Here is a 24,234-nt window from a genome sequence, read left to right as displayed (position 1 = left end):
GGATGGGAAGGATGATGACAGGATGGATGGAGTAGATGTGAGAGGGGGAGAGAGTATGGATTATATGGGGAGTGGTAGTGATGCTGGAGTGGCTGGTCCAACAGAACCCCCGGCAGCGGCGCCCAGTAGGAGTTATGCTAGTGTTGTTGCCAGGTCACGTAGGCCACATGAGAGTCCTGCACCCTCTGGTCCTGGGAATAGTGACCTTCAGAGACTCTTTCTGGAGGCCTTGTGGAGGGAGGATAAATCTATAACTGTAGAGGGTAGAGAGGTAGAACTGTCCTTTTGGATAGAGAGGCACGGCCTCAGGGCCTTCCGAGAGCAAAGGAGAGGAGAGGAGTCATGGTCACTCTCCACAGCCGGGTCTGGGGTCACCAGGAGGAATGTGGTCCGTCTTAGGTGGAAGGGCAATGATACTTGTCCAAACAGGACAAAGGTGGTAGAGCTCCTCCTCAAGATGGATTTCAGGGCAGGTGACATCTTTGCCCTGATACATCCTCATGGTACCCCATTTTTCAATCCGGGCAGAAGGGCTCGAGCTCTTTTGGTCTCGGTACGAGCTGGCAAAGATAGAACCTGAGTGACGAGATTTTGCTGTCCAGGCAATTTGTCGCCAAAATAACATCAAGAAAGTGACGGCATTAACGTGTAACGAATCTCTTTCGTGCATAGACATCATGACCTCGATTGGGCATTATGGAGAGGTGGTCAGCATTCCCCAGAAGAACAGGGTTGAAAGAACGGGAAAGGGAAGGGGCTCCTCAGGTGGCAGCTGAGGGGGCTTTACCTGACCCTGAGATGGTGGATTCTGCTGAGGACCTGAAGGATTGTGAGCTGGAGGAGGAGGCCAGGAGACTGGATAGAGAGGAGGAGGAGAAAAGGGCCATGGGGGAGGGTCCCAGGACCATGTGAGGTGCAGGTGGTGACCTCTGGAAAAGAGGGGAATTCTGTAAAAAATATGGATATGTCTGTGTGTTTAAAAAGGGGGAATGTGGGGAAATCAGATGATGACACTCAGGGTAAGGGAGGGGGAGGGAAGAAGAGGGCTGTCTAGCTTGATCATACATGATGGCGACACCCTCCCCGTTGACGCTGGCAAGTATTAATGTCGCTAGCATAAAGTCAGATGCGGCAAGATTTGCGGCCTGTGATCTTCTCGGCCGAATTGAGGCCGACATTTTTTTTGCAGGAGACCAGATGAACAGATCTAACCACTATCCATAAGGCGAAGCTAGAAATGGGGAGTTCTGGTATTAGACGTCCTCATGAAGGGACAAGAGCTCCGCCTTATAAACATCTATGGTCCACAGACTAGGTGGGACCGGAAAAGTCTCTTTATGAGGATTAAGCCCCTAATTTTTACTAGCCGGCAGGTCATCTTTGGAGGAGACTTTAATACTGTCACAAGGTCTCTTGATAGGAGAGGCTCCAGAGATCGGCTAGATTACGATAGCGTCGCCTTGAATAGAATAGCTAGTGAGTCTCGCCTGGTGGATGTCCACATCCGGCACACCCCAGGTCACAGCGGGTTCACTTACTTTAGAGGTAGAGAGATTAGGTCTAGATAGGTTTTTTTTGAAGGAGGAGTCTGTCTCTTCACCTTTTGTAGGTTGTGGAGGTAGAGTTCTCCGATCACTGTTTGATTATGTTTTCTTTGAATTCAAGAACACAAGGATGTCTAGCGCAGGTAAATGGCAAGAGGATGCTTTATTACGGTACTTCAGTACATAGGTGACAACGGTATGACTAAGGCCCAACTCCATGGCCGAAACGCATCACCTGTACTGTTGTCACCTATGTGCTGAAGTACCGTAATAAGGCATCCTGTTGCCATTTACCTGCACTGGACATCCTTGTGTTCTTGAACTCCGTATACCAGGCGCTGCCCACGCCAGTCCGGGCGCTGCGGGCTTGGGGTGAGAGCTGAACATCTTCTGTGTGCGTTTTCTTTGAATGTTTCATAGTCCCCCAGGATGGGAAGGGGATTGTGGAAACTGAATTCGTCTCTCCTGGAAGTCAAGGAGATAAGATAGACCTTTGAGGAGTTTCTGCAGAGCCAGGTACCATTACTGGACTTATGCAGCACTAAATCAGAGTGGAGGGAGATGGGCGGCGAGATTCTTCCGCCAGACCGCGAACCTTAGGAGTCTGAATAGGGATCGTCTCTATCAGGAACTAAGGAGGAAACTCGAGGTTCTGGTCTCGAATGGAGGTGACCAAGAGGAAATCTCCAGAGTGAAATCTTTGCTAAAGAAGTGCCAGTATGATAGACACGCATCTTTGGTTTTCGAGAGGGATTTCAGGTAGTACCGCTCGCCCGACCCTTGCCGAAGCTGTAAGATGTCAGTGGATTGTAAGATTGTGACAGGACTGGTCGATAGTACAGGATCTCTGAACAAGTCCAGATCAGGGATCCTGGAGGTCGTCAGAGCCTTTTACTCGCACCTCTCGGGGAAGAGGGATCTAGATCAGGGCAGGGTGTCGGCTTTCCTGGCTGATGCCATTTCCCAGTTGGGAGTAGACCCCTCTCTTAATGTTTTGACAGAAAAGATCAGAGAAGAGGAAGTGAAGCTGGCAATTGAGAGGCTTGCCCTCAAAAAGTCACCAGGGCCGGATGGCTTAAAGGAGAACTCCAGAATATAAAAATTGTCCCCCATACTGCCGGCAGTAAAAAAAATAAAGATGTATATACCTTCCTCCGCTCCCCTGAGGCCTCCGGTAACCGGCTCCGGTCTCCACCGCGATCCTCTTCCTGGTTGCTGGTGGTCGGCGAGTCATACTGCGCTCAGCCAATTACCGGCCGCAGCAAGGTCCCGACTCGGCCGGTAATAGGCTGAGCGGCAGTGTGAGAACGCTTCAAGACACAAAACTCTTCACTACACCGTCACCTGCTGTAGGGGCCGAAAACGTCACACTGCCGCTCAGCCTATCGCCACCCGAGTCGGGACTTCACTGCGGCCGGTGATTGGCTGAGTGCGGTATGACTCGCCGACCACCGGGAACCAGAAAGAGGATCGCGGCAGAGACTGGAGCCGGTTACCGGAGGCCCCGGGGAAGCGGAAAAGGTATGTACATCTTTATTTTTTTTATTGCCGGCAGTATGGGGGACAATTTTTATATTCTGGGGCACAGGGAGGCCCCTATATATGTATAGGGACTGTATTGTATAGGGGTTGTGTATATGTATAGGGGTTGTATATATGTATAGGGACTGTATTTTATAGGGGTTTGTGTATATGTATAGGAGTATTAAGAGTATTATGAATAAGGTTATATTATTTGATTTATATTTTGTGTATATTTTTGTTTAGGTTATAGGGAAGGTGCGGGATATTATGAGTAAATTCTTATTTTGTTGTGTTTACTATTGATTATTGTTTTTGTGTGTATATACAGTGGTCCCTCAACATACGATGGTAATTCGTTCCAAACAAGCCATCGTTTGTCGAATCCATCGTATGTTGAGGGATTCGTGCAATGTAAAGTATAGGAAGCTGTACTCACCTGTCCCCGCCACTCCCGATGGTGACCCCGGGCCTCCGCTGGGCTCTCCTGGTCTTCTCCGGTCCTCTGCTGTCTTCTCCGGTCCTCTGCTGTCTTCCGCAAGGCCTTATTGGGCCTGCGTAGTGACGTCATTACGCCGCTGCGTACGCCATTCCTATAGAATGACGTGCGCAGCAGCGTATTGACGTCATCGGAGAGGGCCGAGAAGACACCGGAAGACCAGCGCTGGACCCGGAGGGCACCCCGGAGCATCGTGGAGGGGTAAGTAATACTTACCGCACCACACGGGGAACATTAAGCTGCTATCCGGCAGCGCAAAATACTTAAGCTGCTGCCGGATAGCACTTAATGTTCCCCGTGTGGTGCCGGATAGCACTTAATGCGATGGCCCCGACATAAAAAAGCATTGTATGTCGATGCTGACATCGACATGCGATGGCCTCTGAGAGGCCATCGTATGTCGATTTGATCATATGTCAGGGCCATCGTAGGTCGGGGGATCACTGTATATGTATTATATAAAAAAAATTGTATAGGTAAATGTTCTGTGTGTGTATAGGTATGTGATGTGTATATAGGTATGTGATGTGTATATAGTTATATAGGTATGTGATGTGTATATAGTTATATAGGTATGTAGTGTGTATATAGGTATGTGATGTGTATATAGTTATATAGGTATGTAGTGTGTATATAGGTATGTGATGTGTATATAGTTATATAGGTATGTAGTGTGTATATAGGTATGTGATGTGTATATAGTTATATAGGTATGTAGTGTGTATATAGGTATGTGATGTGTATATAGTTATATAGGTATGTAGTGTGTATATAGGTATGTGATGTGTATATAGTTATATAGGTATGGAGTGTGTATATAGGTATGTGATGTGTATATAGTTATATAGGTATGTAGTGTGTGTTGTCCTGGATCTGAAGGGATTTTGTTTGTGTTTGTGATATTATGATTTGTTATGTATGAGGTTTATTTGATTATCATTGTTATGGTTGTTATGTTGGTTTATGTTTTGTACTTTATATAAAATAAGAGTTCCTCAGTATCTCCTCTTATTCTGTGTATATATATATATATATATATATATATATATATATACACACACACACTGCACAGTACCACTTCTCCTTTCCTGTACAGATTGGCGCGGTACGGTCACACAGATTGGCGCTGTACGGTCACACAGATTGGTGCTGTACAGTCACACAGATTGGCGCTGTACGGTCACACAGATTGGCGCTGTACGGTCACACAGATTGGTGCTGTACAGTCACACAGATTGGCGCTGTACGGTCACACAGATTGGCTCTGTACGGTCACACAGATTGGCGCGGTACGGTCACACAGATTGGCGCTGTACGGTCACACAGATTGGCGCTGTACGGTCACACAGATTGGCGCTGTACAGTCACACAGATTGGCGCGGTACGGTCACACAGATTGGCGCTGTACGGTCACACAGATTGGCGCTGTACGGTCACACAGATTGGCGCTGTACGGTCACACAGATTGGCACTGTACGGTCACACTGATTGGCTCTGTACGGTCACACAGATTGGCGCGGTACGGTCACACAGATTGGCGCGGTACGGTCACACAGATTGGCGCTGTACGGTCACACAGATTGGCGCTGTACGGTCACACAGATTGGCACTGTACGGTCACACTGATTGGCTCTGTACGGTCACACAGATTGGCGCTGTACGGTCACACAGATTGGCGCTGTACGGTCACACAGATTGGCGCTGTACGGTCACACTGATTGGCTCTGTACGGTCACACAGATTGGCGCTGTACGGTCACACAGATTGGCGCTGTACGGTCACACAGATTGGCTCTGTACGGTCACACAGATTGGCTCTGTACGGTCACACAGATTGGCGCTGTACGGTCACACTGATTGGCTCTGTACGGTCACACAGATTGGCGCTGTACGGTCACACAGATTGGCGCTGTACGGTCACACTGATTGGCTCTGTACGGTCACACTGATTGGCGCTGTACAGTCACACAGATTGGCGCTGTACGGTCACACAGATTGGCGCTGTACGGTCACACAGATTGGCGCTGTACGGTCACACTGATTGGCGCTGTACGGTCACACAGATTGGCTCTGTACGGTCACACTGATTGGCGCTGTACAGTCACACAGATTGGCGCTGTACGGTCACACAGATTGGCGCTGTATGGTCACACAGATTGGCGCTGTACGGTCACACAGATTGGCGCTGTACGGTCACACTGATTGGCGCTGTATGATCACACAGATTGGCACGGTACGGTCACACAGATTGGCGCGGTACGGTCACACAGATTGGCGCTGTACAGTCACACAGATTGGCGCGGTACGGTCACACAGATTGGCGCTGTACGGTCACACAGATTGGCGCTGTACGGTCACACAGATTGGCGCTGTACGGTCACACTGATTGGCGCTGTACGGTCACACAGATTGGCTCTGTACGGTCACACTGATTGGCGCTGTACAGTCACACAGATTGGCGCTGTACGGTCACATAGATTGGCGCTGTATGGTCACACAGATTGGCGCTGTACGGTCACACAGATTGGCGCTGTACGGTCACACTGATTGGCGCTGTATGATCACACAGATTGGCACGGTACGGTCACACAGATTGGCGCGGTACGGTCACACAGATTGGCTCTGTACGGTCACACAGATTGGCGCTGTACGGTCACACAGATTGGCGCTGTACGGTCACACAGATTGGCGCTGTACGGTCACACAGATTGGCGCTGTATGATCACACAGATTGGCTCTGTACGGTCACACTGATTGGCACGGTACGGTCACACAGATTGGCGCGGTACGGTCACACAGATTGGCGCTGTACGGTCACACAGATTGGCGCTGTACGGTCACACAGATTGGCGCTGTACGGTCACACAGATTGGCGCTGTACGGTCACACAGATTGGCTCTGTACGGTCACACTGATTGGCTCTGTACGGTCACACAGATTGGCGCTGTACGGTCACACAGATTGGCGCTGTACGGTCACACAGATTGGCGCTGTACGGTCACACAGATTGGCGCTGTACGGTCACACAGATTGGCGCTGTACGGTCACACAGATTGGCTCTGTACGGTCACACTGATTGGCTCTGTACGGTCACACAGATTGGCGCTGTACGGTCACACAGATTGGCGCTGTACGGTCACACAGATTGGCTCTGTACGGTCACACTGATTGGCGCTGTACAGTCACACAGATTGGCGCTGTACGGTCACACAGATTGGCGCTGTACAGTCACACAGATTGGCGCTGTACGGTCACACAGATTGGCGTTGTACGGTCACACAGATTGGCTCTGTACGGTCACACTGATTGGCTCTGTACGGTCACACAGATTGGCGCTGTACGGTCACACTGATTGGCGCTGTACGGTCACACAGATTGGCTCTGTACGGTCACACTGATTTGCGCTGTACAGTCACACAGATTGGCGCTGTACGGTCACACAGATTGGCGCGGTACGGTCGCACAGATTGGCCCGATACGGTTTGTGGTCGGTTTATTGCAGGATGAGGAGATGACATCATTGAGATGAGGCTAAGCAAGCGCAGTGCAGTATATGACCACACGGGGCACTAGCATGGCTTCTTGGCGATGTTGCTGAGGATCTGGTGCTGCTGGGCGCGGTATCCAATCACAAAACTGTTGCCAACGATCCGACCGCGACCGTCCGCGTCCACACCGCCCATGAACAGGTAACTGGCACCTGCAGAGACAAAGAAGAGCGCCGGATCACATGCTGCTGCATAGCATCGCTACCTCCTGTTACAGAGATATATCCTGCAGAACATCGCTACCACCTGATACTCTGTAATGTATCCTGCAGAGCATCGCTACCTCCTGATACAGTGATATATCCTGCAGAGCATTGCTACCTCCTGATACAGTGATATATCTTGCAGAGCATTGCTACCTCATCATACACTGTGATATATCCTGCAGAGCATCACTCTCCTGATACACAGTGCTTTATCCTGCAGAACATCGCTACCTCCTGATATACTGTGATATATCCTGCAGAGCATCGCTACCTCCTGAAACACTGTGATATATCCTGCAGAGCATCGCTACCTCCTGATACACTGTGATATATCCTGCAGAGCATCGCTACCTCCTGATACACAGTGATATATCCTGCAGAGCATCGCTACCTCCTGATACACTGTGATATATCCTGCAGAGCATCACTACCTCCTGATACACTGTGATATATCCTGCAGAGCATCGCTACCTCCTGATACGCAGTGATATATCCTGTAGAACATCACTACTTCCTGATACACAGTGATATATCCTGCAGAGCATCACTACCTCCTGATACACTGTGATATATCCTGCAGAGCATCGCTACCTCCTGATACGCAGTGATATATCCTGTAGAACATCACTACTTCCTGATACACAGTGATATATCCTGCAGAGCATCAATACCTCCTGATGCACTGTGATTTAGGCTGCAGAGCATCGCCACCTCCTGATACACTGTGATATATCCTGCAGAGCATCGATACCTCCTGATACACTGTGATATAGGCTGCAGAGCATCACCATTTCCGGATACACAGAGATATCTTGCAGAACATCCTAACACCTGAGACGTAGTGATCTGTCTTGCAGAGCATCACTACATCTTTATACATAGTGATATAGCCTGCAGATTATTTCACCTCTGACCACTCTAGAGATCTGCAGAACATCACTCCGTCCTCTCTCCTCCTGACAGATACATAGTGATATATTCTGCAGATCATTACACCTCTGTCCCGTCTACAGATCTGCAGAACATCGCCTTGTCCTCTCTACCTCCTATCAGATACATAGGGATTTATCCTGCAGATCATTACACCTCTGTCTCGTCTACAGATCTGCAGAACATTGCCCTGTCCTCTCTACCTCCTATCAGAAACATAGTGATATATCCTGCAGACTATTGCACCTCTTACTTCTCTACAGATCTGCAGAACATTGCCCTGTCCTCTCTACCTCCTATCAGATACATAGTGATATATTCTGCAGATCATTACACCTCTGTCCCGTCTACCTACCCTTCTTCAGGATGGGGCACTTGGGGCACTCGTTGATGACCTGGACGCTCATGGTCTTGCCGGCCTCCTGAACGCTCAGCTCCCCGGTCTTGTAGGTCTGGATGACGTTGACACTGGCCAGCAGCGTGCCCTCCACCTCGCCCTTCACAAGGGTCTTCACGGTCCCGGTCAGCACTGTACGGAGCCGAGACATTGGTCACTTTAGGTCATCTCACCCGTATGGTAAGTATTGCACCCTGAGATAACTGCCCTCAGACCCCGGCCCCAGGTTCTTACCAAACTGGTTGGCGCAGAAGTGGTTTCCTAATGTCCCGGTCTTACGGCATTTCTCAGGGCACTTGGCATCTAAAATGAAGCAGAATTAAGACTCTTGAAACTACAGCAGTGTTTCCCTTCCAGGGTGCCTCCAGCTGTTTCAAAACTACACCTCCCAGCATGCCCGGACAGCAAAATGCTGTTTGGGCTTGCTGGGAGTTGTAGTTTTGCAACAGCTGGAGGCACTCTGGTTGCCCCCGGCCAGACATGAATGCCCCCTCACCTCCGGGTGATGCCGATGCTCTCACTTTAGGCTTTGCCGTACTGGCAGGTTTGGTGGGTTTCGGTTTCCGGGTGGGTTTAGCTGTAGGTTTTTGGGTGGGTTTAGCTGTGGGTTTTTTGGTGGGTTTAGTTGTGGGTTTTGGGGTGGGCTTAGCTTTTGGGGGTGCTTTTGTTCCGTCTGGGCGTCCAGCACTACTTGTGGTGGCCTTCGTCTCTGTGGTCTTCTTCTGCACCTCGGAAGCATGTTTCATCCTGTAGATGGCCTCAAAGCCATCGGCCGTGACACTGAGGTCAGAGACAAACTGGACCAGCATCTCATTCCCGTCAGAGTAGATTGTGCTGGAAGAGACAAGCGTCACATAAGTCATCTAGGGCATCTTCATCCCGCCGAGAACGCCACTTTTTGAATATTGTGTTCACATTTTCTTCACATAGACCCTGAACAATATTGAGCCCACGTTCTGCTGTGATCCCGTCATATCTGTGTCACTACTGCTGTATTCTCTCCCATACTCACTTCGGAGGGGTGTCTCCACAGAATTTGCCAATTTGCAGGCTGTTGTCCGTCATTCCACCATTAAATATGGCAAGGTAATCGTATCGGCAATAACTATCTTCTTCTATGTCGAATTTTCCAAATGACAGCTCAATTACCTGAGACAGGAAATACGTGGTGTCAATGTGCATCATAATGGCCTCCGGACCCCCCCCCCCCCCAACCAGTGGTGTCAGTGTACATCATAATGGCCTCCGGACCCCCCCCCCTCCCCACCACCACCACCACCAACCAGTGGTGTCAGTGTACATCATAATGGCCTGCAGACACATCCCCCCCTCCCCCCACCAACCAGTGGTGTCAGTGTACATCGTAATGGCCTCCGGACCCCCCCCCAACCAACCAGTGGTGTCAGTGTACATCGTAATGTCCTCCGGACCCCCCCAACCAACTAGTGGTGTCAGTGTACATCATAATGGCCTCCGGACCCCCCCAACCAACCAGTGGTGTCAGTGTACATCATAATGGCCTCCGGACCCCCAACCAACCAGTGGTGTCAGTGTACATCGTAATGGCCTCCGGGCCCCCCCCCCCCCAACCAACTAGTGGTGTCAGTGTACATCATAATGGCCTCCGGACCCCCCCATCCAACCAGTGGTGTCAGTGTACATCGTAATGGCCTCCGGACCCCCCCAACCAACCAGTGGTGTCAGTGTACATCGTAATGGCCTCCGGACCCCCCTCCAACCAACCAGTGGTATCAGTGTACATTGTAATAGCCTCCGGACCCCCTACCCAACCAGTGGTGTCAGTGTACATCGTAATGGCCTCCGGACCCCCCCAACCAACTAGTGGTGTCAGTGTACATCGTAATGGCCTCGGGACCCCCCAACCAACCAGTGGTGCCAGTGTACATCGTAATGGCCTCCGGACCCCCCCAACCAACCAGTGGTGTCAGAGTACATCGTAATGGCCTCCGGACCCCCCCCCCAACCAACCAGTGGTGTCAGTGTACATTGTAATGGCCTCCGGACCCCCCCAACCAACTAGTGGTGTCAGTGTACATCATAATGGCCTCCGGACCCCCAACCAACCAGTGGTGTCAGTGTACATCGTAATGGCCTCCAGACCCCCCCCCCAACCAACCAGTGGTGTCAGTGTACATTGTAATAGCCTCCGGACCCCCCTAACCAACCAGTGGTGTCAGTGTACATCATAATGGCCTCCGAACCCCCCCCCCCCAACCAACCAGTGGTGTCAGTGTACATCGTAATGGCCTCCGGGCCCCCCCCCCCAACCAACTAGTGGTGTCAGTGTACATCATAATGGCCTCCGGACCCCCCCCATCCAACCAGTGGTGTCAGTGTACATCGTAATGGCCTCCGGACCCCCCCAACCAACCAGTGGTGTCAGTGTACATCGTAATGGCCTCCGGACCCCCCTCCAACCAACCAGTGGTGTCAGTGTACATTGTAATAGCCTCCGGACCCCCCTACCCAACCAGTGGTGTCAGTGTACATCGTAATGGCCTCCGGACCCCCCCAACCAACTAGTGGTGTCAGTGTACATCGTAATGGCCTCGGGACCCCCCAACCAACCAGTGGTGCCAGTGTACATCGTAATGGCCTCCGGACCCCCCCAACCAACCAGTGGTGTCAGAGTACATCGTAATGGCCTCCGGACCCCCCCCCCCAACCAACCAGTGGTGTCAGTGTACATTGTAATGGCCTCCGGACCCCCCCAACCAACTAGTGGTGTCAGTGTACATCATAATGGCCTCCGGATCCCCCCCAACCAACCAGTGGTGTCAGTGTACATCGTAATGACCTCCGGACCCCCCAACCTACCAGTGGTGCCAGTGTACATCGTAATGGCCTCCGGACACCCCCAACCAACCAGTGGTGTCAGTGTACATCGTAATGGCCTCCGGACCCCCCCAACCAACCAGTGGTGCCAGTGTACATCGTAATGGCCTCCGGACCCCCCCAACCAACCAGTGGTGTCAGTGTACATCGTAACGGCCTCCGGACCCCCCCCAGCCAACCAGTGGTGTCAGTGTACATCGTAATGGCCTCCAGACCCCCCCCCCCCCAACCAACCAGTGGTGTTAGTGTACATCGTAATGGCCTCCAGACCCCCCAACCAACCAGTGGTGTCAGTGTACATCCTAATGGCCTCCAGACCCCCCAACCAACCAGTGGTGTCAGTGTACATCGTAATGGCCTCCGGACCCCCCAAAAAAAACACTGGTGTCAGTGTACATTGTAATGGCCTCCGGACCCCCCCAAACCAACCAGTGGTGTCAGTGTACATCGTAATGGCCTCCGGACTCCCCCAACCAACCAGTGGTGTCAGTGTACATCGTAATGGACTCCGGACCTCCCCTCCAACCAGTGGTGTCAGTGTACATCGTAATGGCCTCCGGACCCCCCCCCCAACCAACCAGTGGTGTCAGTGTACATCGTAATGGCCTCCGGACCCCCCTCCAACCAACCAGTGGTGTCAGTGTACATCGTAATGGCCTCCGGACCCCCCCCCAACCAACCAGTGGTGTCAGTGTACATCGTAATGGCCTCCGGACCCCCCCAACCAACCAGTGGTGTCAGTGTACATCGTAATGGCCTCCGGACCCCCCAACCAGTGGGGCCAGTGTACATCGTAATGGCCTCCGGACCCCCCCCCAACCAACCAGTGGTGCCAGTGTACATCGTAATGGCCTCCGGACCCCCCCAACCAACCAGTGGTGTCAGTGTAAATCGTAATGGCCTCCGGACCCCCCCCCCCAACCAACCAGTGGTGTCAGTGTACATCGTAATGGTCTCCGGACCCCCACAAACAACGAGTGGTGTCAGTGTACATCGTAATGGCCTGCACACATCTTCCCTGGTGGTCCTCACCTGATCTTTTGGAGCCACGATATGCCAGGAACAGCTTACACCACTCGGGTAGTTGTTTTCGGGCCAGTTGGGGCTCGCTATACTTCCTTGGGGTTTCTCCAGCTTACCCCCACAGAGCTGACTGTCTGTAATACAGATATTATAGGGTTACTTTGTGCAGTCTGTTACCACCACATTTGCACCCTCTGGGTCACTCTGCAGGAGGCGCTCCCTCACCAGCCTGTTGTGGAGCCCCAGCACTGTACCAGGCCAGGAACCCTCGTCCTGCAGTCCCATCATCGGCCACCATCTCCAGCATCATCTGGGGGCCAGACGACATGAGAGCTCCGGGCCGGAACGTTCCGCACACTCGGGCCAGGCGCTGAGAGCTGGTGTCATGGCCATTGTATATATTCAGGTAGTCATAGCGACAGGTGGGGTCTGACTCCATGTCCAGTAAACGGAATGAGAGGATGACCACATGACCTTCGGGAACCTGTACAGAGACATAAGTCACATTTATCTCCAGCAGAGATCTCTGCCCTGCCTCTGGGTCTCCTCTGTCTCCAGCAGAGATCTCTGCCCTGTCCCCGAATCTCCTGTGTCTCCAGCAGAGATCTCTGCCCTGTCCCAGAGTCTACTGTGTCTCCAGTAGAGATCTCTGCACTGTCTCTGGGTCTCCAGCAGAGATCTCTGCCCTGCCCCTGAGTCTCCTGTGTCTCCAGCAGAGATCTCTGCCCTGTCCCAGAGTCTACTGTGTCTCCAGCAGAGATCTCTGCCCTACCTCTGGGTCTCCTGTGTCACCAGCAGGGATCTCTGCCCTGTCTCTGGGTCTCCTGTGTCTCCAGCAGAGATCTCTGCCCTGTCTCTGGGTCTCCTGTGTCTCCAGCAGGGATCTTTGCCCTGTCTCTGGGTCTCCTGTGTCTCCAGCAGAGATCTCTGCCCTGTCTCTGGGTCTCCTGTGTCTCCATCAGGGATCTTTGCCCTGTCTCTAGGTATCTTGTGTCTCCAGCAGGGATCTCTGCCCTGCCCCCAAGTCTACTGTGTCTCCAGCAGAGATCTCTGGCCTGTCCCAGAGTCTACTGTGTCTCCAGCAGAGATCTCTGCCCTGTCCCAGAGTCTCCTGTGTCTCCAGCAGAGATCTCTGCCCTGTCCCAGAGTCTCTGTTTCCTCTGATGACTCTATTATACTCTCTTACCGTAATCTTCCACACGCATCTCTTGTTGTGAGGGTAATTGCTGGGAAATCCTTCACTGGCGATGTAGCCGGACTCTCCGGAGATGTCTCCTCCGCACAGAAACTCCGGCCTGTGGATAGAGGAGCAGAGGGTGTAATATAACACTAAAGGGTGAAAAGTATGTGCAACCCACCATATGTTCAGGTGTTGCAGCCGAAACCATTGTATGCAGGTGTATAAAACCCAACACACAGCCATGTTATCTCCATAGAAAACCTTAAGGAGGTTACATGGAGGAGATCAGTGTTAGACGGGATTCCCTGGCGCCATGTTGAATCTCACTTAGATCTATAGCAACGGCTCAGCTATAAAGTGGTGGTGGGGGCCAAGTGCCGACCTTTGCAGTGCGTAATACTATGGCAATTACGGTTAGATTATGTGTACGCTGCTGCGGTTACTATGTGGTTAAACAACTTGGTGCCGGGGAATTGCACCATTCTTCAAAAAGCAGAGGCTAGCATGGGGAGTTCTTGTGCACTTGCTAAATCAGGCTCTCCTAACCATGGTGCCTCCAACTATTGCAAAAATACAACTCCCAGCATTCCAGGACAGCCTGTGGCTGTCCGGGCATGCTGGGAGTTGTAGTTTTGCAACAACTGGAGGCACACTGGGGAACAACGGGCTAAATGATAGTTTATATATAGAGGCGGGAGGCGACATTCCTGAGATGTTTGGTTTTTCTCCGAGCTGTAATCACTGGAATGGTATATATAGATCCGTACACATATATACCAAAGACCACCACCAGGGGCGACAGCTGACTACAAGTGAGTACCTGCCCCTATCTATTGTACTATGGGGTCAGTGCAAAAAGAACTGATAATGCAAGTGGTACTGTACAGTGTCCATATACAGAATAAGAGCAGATACCGAGGAACTCTTTTATTTTATATAAAGTACAAAACATAAACCAACATAACATCCATAACAATGATAATCAAATAAACCTAATACATAGCAAATCATAATATCACAAACACAATCCCTTCTGGTCCAGGACAATACACACTACATACCTATATACACACTACATACCTATATACAGTCACATCACATTACTATATATACACACCAAAACCATATAACTATATACACCACAAACCTATATAACTATATACACCACAACCTATATACACATCACATACCTATACACCCACAGAACTTATACCTATACAATTTTTTTATATATATAATATACACACACAAAAAACAATAATCAATATTAAAATAAGAATTTATTCATAATATCCCCCACCTTCCCTATAACCTACACAAAAATATACACAAAATATAAATCAAATATTATAACCTTATTCATAATACTCTTAATACTCCTATACATATATACAACCCCTATACATATATTCAACCCCTATACATATATACAACACGATGTCTGTAGCCGCCTACATCTTTTCATCTTGATCAAAACAAAACAAAAATGTCTGGTGACAGCTTCAGCCCATCACCAGGGAGGAGACTACTTGGTTAGGGCACCTTAAAGGTGAACCCCCTCTACAGGGAAGAGGCTGCAAATGCCCCCAACCTTTCATACTCCAAAGAACGAACCTTCACCAGGTCACCGAGAGTGTTCCTACAAACCACGTCCAGGGGGAGGATTTTCTGTGTCGTCGACACTAAACACCTCGCTTGCCACGTGTGATACCTGACCACCCACTGCATGGGTCACGGACACCCAGATCTTTGAAGGCCCCTTAAAGCCACCCAGCATAGGAAAGGGCAGCCAGCCGATGGAAGCTCCCACCGTTTGATATACCTCTATAATAAAAGGGCACTGAAGCAGGAAGTGGTCCATGTCCTCCAGCACACTCCCACACTCCTCCCGGGGACAACCCTTTTCATCGGAGTTCCTGTACTTCAGATTGCCCCTTACATATAGCTTACCATGGAAGCCTCGCCAGGCCAAGTCCCAAAACTTCAAGGGGATCCTAGGTGAATTTAAAAGAGCCAACCCAATCACTTGATCCCAACCTGGGCAATCCTTGAGGGCCAGTGGTTTCTGGAAATGAGTCAGCAAGACCCTGTTATCGAGGATTTTCCTCGGCAGAGTTCTTACCTTCCCCAGCCCCCACCTCCTGATGACCTTCAGAACCAGTGCAGCATAAATCGGGAGATGCCCGTGTGGCTTTCGAAGATCCTTCACTTGACCGCCTCTCTCCCATTCCTGGAAGAAGGGCTGAAACCATCTCCGGCAAGAGACTACCCACGGAGGAGCCATCTCTGTCCAGAGGTTCTATATATTGGCCTTTAAAATGGTATTCACTAGGAATACCACCGGGTTGACCATACCTAACCCAACTAGTCTCCTCGTGCGGTAAGTCACCTCCCTCTTAATTGGGTTCAGTCTGTTCCCCCACAACATTAGGAAGAACAGACTGTAGACCCGGGCCAAGAGAGGTTCTGGCAAAAGGCTGACATTGCCCAAATTGATTAACAATGGGAGGAAGAAAGACCTGATCAAGAAGACCCTTTCCCTAAAGGTCAAAGACCAACCTTTCCACTGTTCCACTCTTTTGTAGACATCTTCCTGTCTGATTTCCCAATTTCATGTGGGGTAATCCCCGGGACCAAATTTGATGCCCAGAATTTTTGCAGATTCCTGGGGCACAGGGAGGGTGTCCGGGAGAAAAAGCTCAGGGTCTCCACCTCCCAACCAAAGACTTTTGCGCTTGTCCCGGTTAATCTTAGACCCGGATGCCTCCGAGTAGCAATCCACCTCCGACATCACCCACTCCGCCTCTCCTTGCCAAGAGACAAAAATGGAGACGTCATCAGCGTATGCCACTACCCTTAAGGCAGAATCCGGCACCGCCGGGTCCATCCTCACCCCCGCCAACGGTCCCCGATCGATCCTTCGAATGAAGGGGTCGATCGCGAACACATAAAGCAAAGTGCTTAACGGACAGCCTTGACGCACATCAGACTCCACCCCAAAAGGGCGGCCCACCCAACCGTTTACCAATGGAAAAGTCTCAGCCCCTGCATACAGTTCTCAGCCAATCCACAAACCCCACCGGCGGACCGTATATCAAAAGAGTGGACCAGAGATACTCGTGATCACCTCGATCAAAAGCCTTTGCCTGGTCCAAGGACAGCAGAAACCCTTTACAGTAACCAGCCCAACCCTGCTCCACGGCCTCATGGACACCCAGCACCGCACTAAAAGTGCTACGACCGGGAACAGAGCAGTGCTGGGACCCCGAAAGGAGCTGGGTGCAAATTTCACCAACCTGTTGAAGAGCACTTTTGCCAGGATCATTCTGTCCACATTGAGAAGTGCTATGGGACGCCAATTCTCAATGCGGGCCGAGTCTTTCACAGGATGATCAGAGCCGACCTCCTCATTGACTTCGGCAGAGTGCCCGAGGATAGACACTCATTTATTACTTCAGTCAAGAGGGGAACCAAAGTATCCTTAAAGGTCTTATAAAACTCGGATGTTAAGCCATCCGGCCCTGGCGACTTTTTGAGGGCAAGCCTCTCAATCGCCAGCTTCACTTCCGCTTCTCTGATCTTCTCTGTCAAAACATTAAGAGAGGGGTCTAGGTCTGACTGGGAAATGGCATCAGCCAGGAAAGCCGAAATCATGCCCTGATATAGATCCCTCTTGCCCAAGAGGTGCGAGTAAAAGGCTCTGACGATCTCCAGGATCCCCGATCTGGACTTGTTCAGAGATCCTGTACAATTGATCAGGCCGGTCACGATCTTACAATCCACTGACATCTTACAGCTCCGGCAAGGGTCGGGCAAGCGGTACTTCCCGAAATCCCTCTCGAAAACCAAAGATGCATTTCCTCTCGGTCACCTCCGGTCGAGACCAGAACCTCGAGTTTCCTCCTTAGTTCCTGATAGAGGCGATCCCTATTCAGACTCCTAAGGTTTGCAGTCTGGCAGAAAAATCTCGCTGCCCGTTTTTTGAACATCTCCCACCACTCTGACTTAGTGCTGCATAAGTCCAGTAATGGTACCTGGCTCTGCAAAAACTCCTCAAAGGACTTCCAGGAGAGACAAATTCAGCTTCCACAATCCCCTTCCCATCCTGGGCGTCTCTGAAATATTCAAAGGAAACATAAACAGTGGTCGGAGAACTCTACCTCCACAACCTGTAAAGGTGAAGAGACAGACTCCTCCTTAAAAAAAAACTATCTATCCTAGACCTAATCTCTCTACCTCTAAAGTAAGTGAACCCACTGTGACCTGGGGTGTGCCGGATGTGGACATCCACCAGACGAGACTCACTAGCTATTCTATTCAAGGCGACGCTATCGTAATCTAGCCGATCTCTGGAGCCTCCCCTATCACGAGACCTTGTGACAGTATTAAAGTCTCCTCCAAAGATGACCTGCCGGCTAGCAAAAAGTAGGGGCTTAATCCTCATAGAAAGACATTTCCGGTCCCACCCAGTCTGTGGACCATAGATGTTTATAAGGCGGAGCTCTTGTCCCTTCATGAGGACTTCTAATACCAGACATCTCCCTATTTCTAGCTCGATTACACGTCTGCATTCTACCTGAGCGGTTTTAAAAAGAACCGCCACCCCGCTATACGGCTCGGTCGCAGAGACCAGTGAGAGGGCCCATTGCGCCACTCAAGCTTCGCCTTATGGATAGCAGTTAGATCTGTTAACCTGGTCTCCTGCAAAAATACATTTTCGTCCGAGAAAATCAAAGGCCGCAAATCTTGCTGCATCTGACTTTATGCTGGCGACATTAATACTTTTCCAGAGGTCACTTCCTGCACCTCACATGGTCCTGGAACAGCCCTCCCCTGTTACCAGAGAAGAAGGCTTGACGCTTCCCGAAGGCCTCACTTCGGACACCGGCACCTCGTCCCCAGCCTCCTCATCTGAGGAAGAGATATCATCCCTGAGGACTTGGTACTGGTTAGGGCTATCTACCAGAGGGGAGCCGGTAGATCCTTCCGCTGGTACCTGGACAAGGGTGAGGGGGACTAAATGATACCACTCCAAAGAAGAGGAAACCTTCTCCTTCCTCTTCTTCACCCTCTTTTTTCTGGCACCCGATTTCCTCTTATTCTTCAGCCACTCTTTGCTCTCCTCATCCATACTCTCTGCTGGAGAGGAGGTAGCAGTGATGGCCCTTTTTTCCTCCTCCTCCTCCTCCTCCTCTCTATCCAGTCTCCTGGCCTCCTTCTCCAGCTCACCATCCCTCAGGTCCTCAGCAGAATCCACCATCTCAGGGTCAGGTAAAGCTACCTCAGCTGCCACCTTTCCCTTTGGCATGCCTCCAAATGCCTCAGCCTAGAAGGTGTCATTCTTTTCTTCCTTGGACCAGTAGTCTCCCCGGCTCCACCGGTACCCTCCCCAGCATCTCGGCTAACCCCAGCTGGAGATTCGACGGCATTGGCAAAAGAGACCGGACAGCGGCTGAAAGGGTGACCAAGGTCACCACACAGGTGACAACGAATGTCCCCACAGGTTGCAGCGAGATGTCCTATCCCTCCACACAACGCGCACTTCTGGACCCTACATTGTACGCTGAAGTGTGTCGGGTCACCGCACCTATGGCAGACCTTCGGCTGTCCCTGGTAGAAAACCAGGATCCTGTCCCTCCCCAGAAAAGTTGAGGAGGGAATGTGGATGACAGAATTACCTGAAACCTTCAACTTAACCGTGAAGGTCCAGGCCCCCGACCAGATACCGAATTAATCCCTGTTCTTCTGGGGAATGCTGACCACCTCTCCATACCGCCCAATCCAGGTCATGATATCTATGCAAGAAAGAGATTCGTCACATGTTAATACCGTCACTTTCTTGATGTTATTCTGGCGAGAAATTGCCTGGACAGCAAAATCTCGCCACTCGGGTTCTATCTTTGCCAGCTCGTACCAAGACCAAAAGAGCTCAAGCCCTTCGGCCCGGACTAAACTGACATTGAAAAATGGGGTACCATGAGGATGTATCAGGGCAAAGATGTCACCTGCTCTGAAATCCATTGTCAGGATCCGGGTACTGTGAGGATACTGGTGGTGGATCCTCTGTGTCAGTGGGGTGATGACGTGGGCAGTACCAGGGGAACGGAGTCTAAGGGGTTACTGGTTTTCACCAGAGCCCGCCGCAAAGCGGGATGGACTTGCAGTGGCAGGTAACCCCCTGGTTGTTCTACCCGATAGCGACTCAACCCCAACTGACGGCTGAGACAGGCGCGGTACAAGGGATTAGGCAAGAGCAAGGTCGGACGTAGCAGAAGGTCAGGGCAGGCAGCAAGGATCGTAGTCAGGGGCAACGGCAGAAGGTCTGGAACACTGGCTTGGGACACACAAGGAAACTTTTTCACTGGCACGAGGCAACAAGATCCAGCAATACTGGGAAGGGGAAGTGAGGTTATATAGAGAGGGCACAGGTGTGAGTACTAAATGGGCCAGGCGCCAATCAGTGGCGCACTGGCCCTATAAATCGCAGAGAGCCCGCGCACACGCGCCCTAGGGATTGGGGCCGCGCGCGCCGGGACTGAGCCGTCGGGGAACAGGACGGGTGAGGAGACCGGGATGCGAGCCGCGAGCGGGCGCGTCCCGCTACGCGGGTCGCATCCCCGCCGGTAACATTAATGCAGCGCTCCCGGTCAGCAGGTCTGACTGGGGCGCTGCAAGAAGGTGAACGCCGCGAGCGCTCCGGGGAGGAGCAGGGACCCGGAGCGCTCGGCGTAACATCCATCTTGAGGAGGAGCCCTACCACCTTTGTCCTATTTGGACAAGTATCATTGCCCCACCACCTAAGACGGACCACATTCCTCCTGGTGACCCGGCTGTGGGGAGTGACCATGACTCCTCTCCTCTCTTTTGCTCTCGGAAGGCCCAGAGGTTGTGCCCCTCTATCCAAAAGGACAGTTCTACCTCTCTACCCTCTACAGTGATAGACTTATCCCCCCTCCGCAAGGCCTCCAGAAAGCGTCTCTGAAGGTCACTATTCCCAGGACCAGAGGGTGCAGGACTCTCATGTGGCCCATGTGACCTGGCAGCAACACTGGCATAACTCCTGTTGGGTACCTCTGATGGACCAACCACTCCAACATCCCTTTCACTCCCCACAGAATCCATACTCTCCCCCCTCTCACACTCACTACAGAATCCATACCCCCCCCCCTCTCACACTCACATCCTCTCCATCCATCCTCTCATCATGCCTCCCATCCTCCCTCACTCCCTCTCCCCCATTCACATCTCCATTCAGTCCTGGACCAGACCCCACAGACAGATCCCCCGTTTGTACAGTATTTACAATATGTACAGATGTGACCTCGGCGTCCTCGGGTGATCCTGATCAGTCTTGCTCCGCCGCAGTAACAGACTCTGACTGGTCAGGAACCACCTCTGCTTCACCGGCCACAGGAAAGTCCTTTGGGGCCGGAGGCCGTCCAGATGCAGAAACAGTTTTTATAATATTGTCCATAGAACCTCCTGCCCCCATGGGTTTTAGGACAGTCCCCTTTATATTTTCAATAGCTTTAGCAGCCGCCATCGCTAGTCCAGCCCTGGCTGGTTTTATTATCCCTGCCAACTGCAGATGAGGTTCCCCCACGAGAAGCCCCTGCAGGTGACACCCCAACAGCAAACAACACACCAGCCGCAGACCCCACCGCGGAGCCTACTTTGCCACTAGACACCCCATGGTGCCGCCTATCTCCACCCTCGCTCCTAATCTGAAGAAAAGCATCCTCCCGCTGGGCTGCTGACCTCATCAAACATGTCCGGCATCATAGCCGAAATCGCCCCGACACTCTTACCGCTACTACAAGCTGAAACAATGTCACATGACTCTCCTGTAGGAACCTCCATACTCTGCCCACTGCTCTTCCCCTACACAGAACCCACCGCAGGTCCCTGACTAGGTGGAGCTGGGGAAAAGGGGACATATGAAAATGACACTGACTCACCCATTTTTTTGTCACTTTTCCTCTTTCTCCTCCTCTCCTCCTCATCCGGTACAGGGTGTTCTCCAAACGTAAATCGCTCTAACCGTACCGGAGACTCCATCTCCCTAACGACCACCATGAGTCTCCCCCCCGGGGTCACTGCTGTCCTCCTCCGAGCTCCTCTGGGATCCTGGCGCTGAGGCTGGAGGTGCTTGTCCGGGGCAGATCCCGCTCTGAGACCCCTGTGATGGATCCTGGGTTATAGTGGGGTCACCATCCTCCTCAGCTCCAGCCGTAGGGTCACTTAACCCCTTCATCTCCTCAAACCTCTCCTGGTTACTTAGTTTTTCCTGGAAAGGACCGCTGTTGTTCTGAATGTCCATCCTTTTCTTTTCAATCACATTAATTTCAGACTTTATCTTTGTAATGTCCTTATTGGCCTCTGCGTGCTTGCTCCCGGACATGGCGTTTGCCCGCACTCGAGCGCTTTTCAGCTCTGCAGAAAATAGGCAATTCTTGAGCTATAGTCGCTGACAGACTCCTGGGGCCTCCGCACACCCCAATCCTTCACATTCAAGTTTTTCACCAAAACCTCTCGGCTGTGGCTTGGATCCAGAGGGGGGGGGGGGGGGCAGGAAAAACATTGCTGCTTCCCCCACCAGGTCTCCTTACCCCCTCTGAACAGGCTGGTCGCTGTGGTTCCTCTGTCCCCGCCGGTCTACTCCGGGAACCAAAGGCCTGGGTCTTGCTCTCCTCCTGCATCCCGAGAAACCTACTCCCCTCCAGACAGAAGGGAGCAGGAACCAGGAGCCACACAGATCGCCTCCCAGCAGCAGCACTGACGAACGATCCACACCCGATCCACCTGAGGGTTACACCCAGTATACAGGACCGGAGAAGTGGTACTGTGCAGTATATATATATATATATATATATATATATATATGTGTATGCAGAATAAGAGCAGATACTGAGGATTACACCCAGTGTGCGGCCTGCGGCCAGGAGTGAAATGCTGGGGGCTGCTGGGTATGGAACTGGCTCAAGTCAGGACTAGGTCCGTCATGGGTCGCAAAAGCGTCAAAAATCATCTCAGGGTCTTAAACATGGGGGTCATGTACCGTTGCATATGTTGGAAAATGGAGCCCTTACTAGGCTTCCAGAGTCCTATCCCACTACTCGGCTTCTATGTAAGCTCTAGAGTCATACTCGGAAGCTGTTAGTTATGTTGGGCTGTACTAGGTATACTCCATTATGGCGCAATCCTGGTCTGCCTGCTTTTTTTTCTTTTGTGGATGTTGGATTTTGGGATAGGAGAGGTTTATGTTGCCTGGGGCAGTTATGTACCCAGGGGGTTTGTCATCACTTTTGGGCATCTACAAGAGGAGTTCGGCCTTCCCCACTCGCCATTCTACCATTACTTGAAGCTACGCCATGTATATGAGGCGCAGAGTGGGACATTATAATTGACTGTCCATCCTAACGCTGTGCTTCATTCGGTAGTCACAAAGAGGGAGTCTGTTGGGGTTATCTCCTGGTTGTACGGGGCATTGCTGAGTTTCCACTATGAGCGGTTTCCCCTGACGGTTTGTAGCAAGTGGGAGAGGGATCTTGGTTCCCTAACTTATGAGGACTGGTCCACAGTGCTAGCACTCACCCCATATCTGTCGTTGTCGGAGGCGTTAGATTGTCTCAACTGTTTCTCTTACATAGAGTATATTAGACTCCTATGTTCCTACACAAAATCGGGGGTTGGGCTGATTCTGCCTGTCCTAGGAGTTATGGAAGCTCATGTGGTGCATATGATGTGGGGCCGCCCTCTTCTGGCTATTTATTGGCGTGATGTGTTACAGCTTCTCCGGACGGTCTATGGTGTTACCCTGTCTCTCCTCCCTACAGTGTGTTTTCTAGGTCTCATAGGTTGTGGAATGGAACCATCGGGAATGGAGGTGAGGATTTTGGGTGTTCTTTACCAAGCTCGGAAACTGATCGCTCAGTACTGGATTCAGGCTTCTTCTCCGACCATTGCTGATCTGATCTCTAGAGTCACACATATAGGGGGAGACTTATCAAAACCTGTCCAGAGGAAAAATTGCTGAGTTCCCCATAGCAACCAATCAGATCACTTCTTTCATTATTCACAGGCCTTTTCAAAAATGAAAGAAGCTATCTGATTGGTTGCTATGGGGAACTCAGCAACTTTCCCTCTGGACGGGTTATGATAAATCTCCCCAATAGTTTGTTTGGAGAAGGGGATATATGTCAAGTGAAAAGCTACTAGTAAATTTGATATGTGGGCCACTGGGTGCAGCATTTTACCCGCCTGATAGGATGTAGTAGACGTATGCTCAGTGTGGGTGTGCCTGTGTGTGAGGTGTGCGCTACGGCCTTATGTGCTCTTTGTTGTGTCTGAATGTTCTCCCTTGTGTTAGACCTCTTTATGTGGTTGATTAGCTTTGTTCATCCCGCTGTTGGTGCCTACCCCTATGAACTCCTGTGAAGGCTTGGATGGACACTTACATTGTTTATTCTAATTGTTTCTGTGGTGCCCCGGTAGAGGACCTTGTTCGCTTGCCCCTTGTTTGCCTCGCATA

General features: G+C 51.3%; 1 protein-coding gene across 1 annotated transcript in view; it reads right to left on the bottom strand.

Annotated features, from left to right (window-relative positions):
• Window positions 1-7,045: 7,045 nt before the first annotated feature.
• Window positions 7,046-24,234, bottom strand: part of PCOLCE (procollagen C-endopeptidase enhancer) — a 69,587-nt gene continuing 52,398 nt past the window's right edge. Inside the window, exons 2-9 of the mRNA XM_056554176.1 lie at window positions 13,710-13,818; window positions 12,749-13,007; window positions 12,533-12,657; window positions 9,657-9,793; window positions 9,141-9,478; window positions 8,879-8,947; window positions 8,603-8,776; window positions 7,046-7,263 (exon numbers count right to left, since the gene is read on the bottom strand). Coding sequence (XP_056410151.1) covers window positions 7,133-7,263; window positions 8,603-8,776; window positions 8,879-8,947; window positions 9,141-9,478; window positions 9,657-9,793; window positions 12,533-12,657; window positions 12,749-13,007; window positions 13,710-13,818 — 1,342 coding nt within the window. The 3' untranslated portion in view covers window positions 7,046-7,132. The remainder of the gene's footprint in view (window positions 7,264-8,602; window positions 8,777-8,878; window positions 8,948-9,140; window positions 9,479-9,656; window positions 9,794-12,532; window positions 12,658-12,748; window positions 13,008-13,709; window positions 13,819-24,234) is intronic.

This window comes from Hyla sarda, unplaced genomic scaffold (assembly GCF_029499605.1).
Source record: "Hyla sarda isolate aHylSar1 unplaced genomic scaffold, aHylSar1.hap1 scaffold_59, whole genome shotgun sequence".
NCBI lineage: Eukaryota > Metazoa > Chordata > Amphibia > Anura > Hylidae > Hyla > Hyla sarda.
Note: the sequence above shows the minus strand (reverse complement) of the source record. Positions and strands in the feature narration are given on the sequence as shown.